Genomic DNA, 1,955 nt, shown 5'->3' on the forward strand with positions numbered 1-1,955 from the left:
AGTTTTAAACATTAAAAAAAAAATAAAAAACTCACGGATCGATTTACATTTACGTAAATTTTTTTTTTTTTTTTAAATTTTTCTACTGACACGACCAAAAAGAAAAGAACAAACGGTATTTTTTTCTTTCTTTTTTTTCTCGTTTTTTTTTTTTTTTTAGAAATATTTATTTTTAGTAATTTATTAAATCGTTATTCTTCATTGACTAAAAAAGAAAAAAAAAAGTTAAAAACTTTTCAAATAAATTTTCTCAATGCATTTTAATTAGTAAAATATTTTATTCATTTCTTTCTGAGTTAGCAGACGACACATATTTTTTTTTTCTTTTACCTTCTCCTTCCCAGGAAAAAAAAAAAAAAATGCCACAAAATTGCAATAATTTTGAATTATTCATAAGAAAAAAGTTTTTTTTTTTCCTCACGGATTTTTTATTGTTGTGTGCATATTTTCAAGAAAAATTATATATTAAATATTATTTATTTTTCCGTTCTGTAAAATTAAATTTTTTCTACTTCATTTGTAAATTATTAATATTATTATTGTTTATAGTTTTGTTGTTGTTGTAGTCGAGTTTGTTTTAAAGAAATAATAATAATAATAATATAAAATGATTAAAGGTATAAAAAATATTTGAACCGTGAGAAGAAATTTTCAAAAAACTTTTTTGATTTTATAGTAAATTTAAATTTTCGCGCAGTGAAATTAATTCGCTATATAATAAATTAAATGAAATTTTTTTTTTTTTTACGCTTTCACACGTCACGATATCAAATAAATAAATAATAATAATAATAATAATATTAGAATTTTTAATTTGTTTTTTTCACGGAAATTTAAACCGTTCGTTATTTTTAATGTTTACCTTACTGCGGGTGGTGGAAAGAGTAAAAAATTATTAAAAAGAAAAAGTCAGAGAGTTTTAAAATTATTATTATTATTATTATCATTACTTTATTTTTTAAATAAATTTTATTTTCGAGAGTTGGAGGGGGAAGGGGGAGGAGGAGGAAAAAGAGGAAAAAATCTGCGGAGTTCATAAATGATTTTTTTTAATATTGTTTAAGTTGCACACATAAAAGAGATCGTTAAATGATAATAAAAAAATCCGCCATTTTGTTTTTGTTTTTGCGTGTAATTTTATGTATTTTTTTTTTGTTGTTTTTTGTTAAGGTTTCTTGGGTTAGACGAAGAGATTGGCATATATTAACATCGGGAATGTTTACATACACGAACGATGAAAGGTTTCAAGTTGCTCATACGGACGGTGGCGACGACTGGAATCTCCAGATAAAATACGTTCAAAAAAGAGACAATGGTACCTACGAATGTCAGGTAATATAAAAAAAACTTTTTATCACAGTAATAAATTAATCAATCAATTAATAAAATCGTCGCCATTCGGGTGCCATAATTAATTCGAACACAAATAATGGATTAATGGAGGAAAAAAAAAAAGAACAAGGAAAAAACAAATGTTGGGTTTGTTTGTTATTTTAAAAAAAAAAAAAAAAAAAAAAAGAAAATTTCAAGGTCACGATTTTTTTGTTTTACCGGGGGTTCGTTTCAAGGTCATTTCATTTTCCGGTCCCGTTTCCATCCGGTCCAGTACGGCGGTCCGAGTTTGGTTTCCAGGCACGACCACGACAACGACGACGAAAAAACTTTTTAAATTTAATTAATTAAAATTAAAATTTAATTTAATTTATTTATTTTTCTATACGGGAAAATCTTTGATTGTTTATTGTTTGTTGTTGTTTTTCCTTTCGTAAATTTATTTAAGGTTTCCGGTTTTTCTTTTTTTTTTTTTTTTGTGAGGTTTCCGGATCGAAATAAAAAAATTTTTTTTATCGGATTAATTATTATTTTTTTAAAAAAAAACATCGTTTTATTATTTTTTTTGTGAAAAATTTTTCCGGTGAAACAGGAACTCGACCGTGGAGAAATCGGAAATCGAT

General features: G+C 24.9%; 1 protein-coding gene across 1 annotated transcript; it reads left to right on the forward strand.

The window, feature by feature from the left end:
- Positions 1-854: 854 nt before the first annotated feature.
- Positions 855-1,341, forward strand: Phum_PHUM595090 (uncharacterized protein; the record flags this gene model as incomplete). The annotated part of the gene is made up of 2 exons (XM_002432555.1): positions 855-875; positions 1,171-1,341. The coding sequence occupies 2 exons, from the start codon at positions 855-857 to the stop codon at positions 1,339-1,341; spliced, it is 192 nt and encodes a 63-aa protein (XP_002432600.1).
- Positions 1,342-1,955: the final 614 nt, after the last annotated feature.

This window comes from Pediculus humanus, genomic scaffold (assembly GCF_000006295.1).
Source record: "Pediculus humanus corporis 1103172108314 genomic scaffold, whole genome shotgun sequence".
Lineage (NCBI taxonomy): Eukaryota > Metazoa > Arthropoda > Insecta > Psocodea > Pediculidae > Pediculus > Pediculus humanus.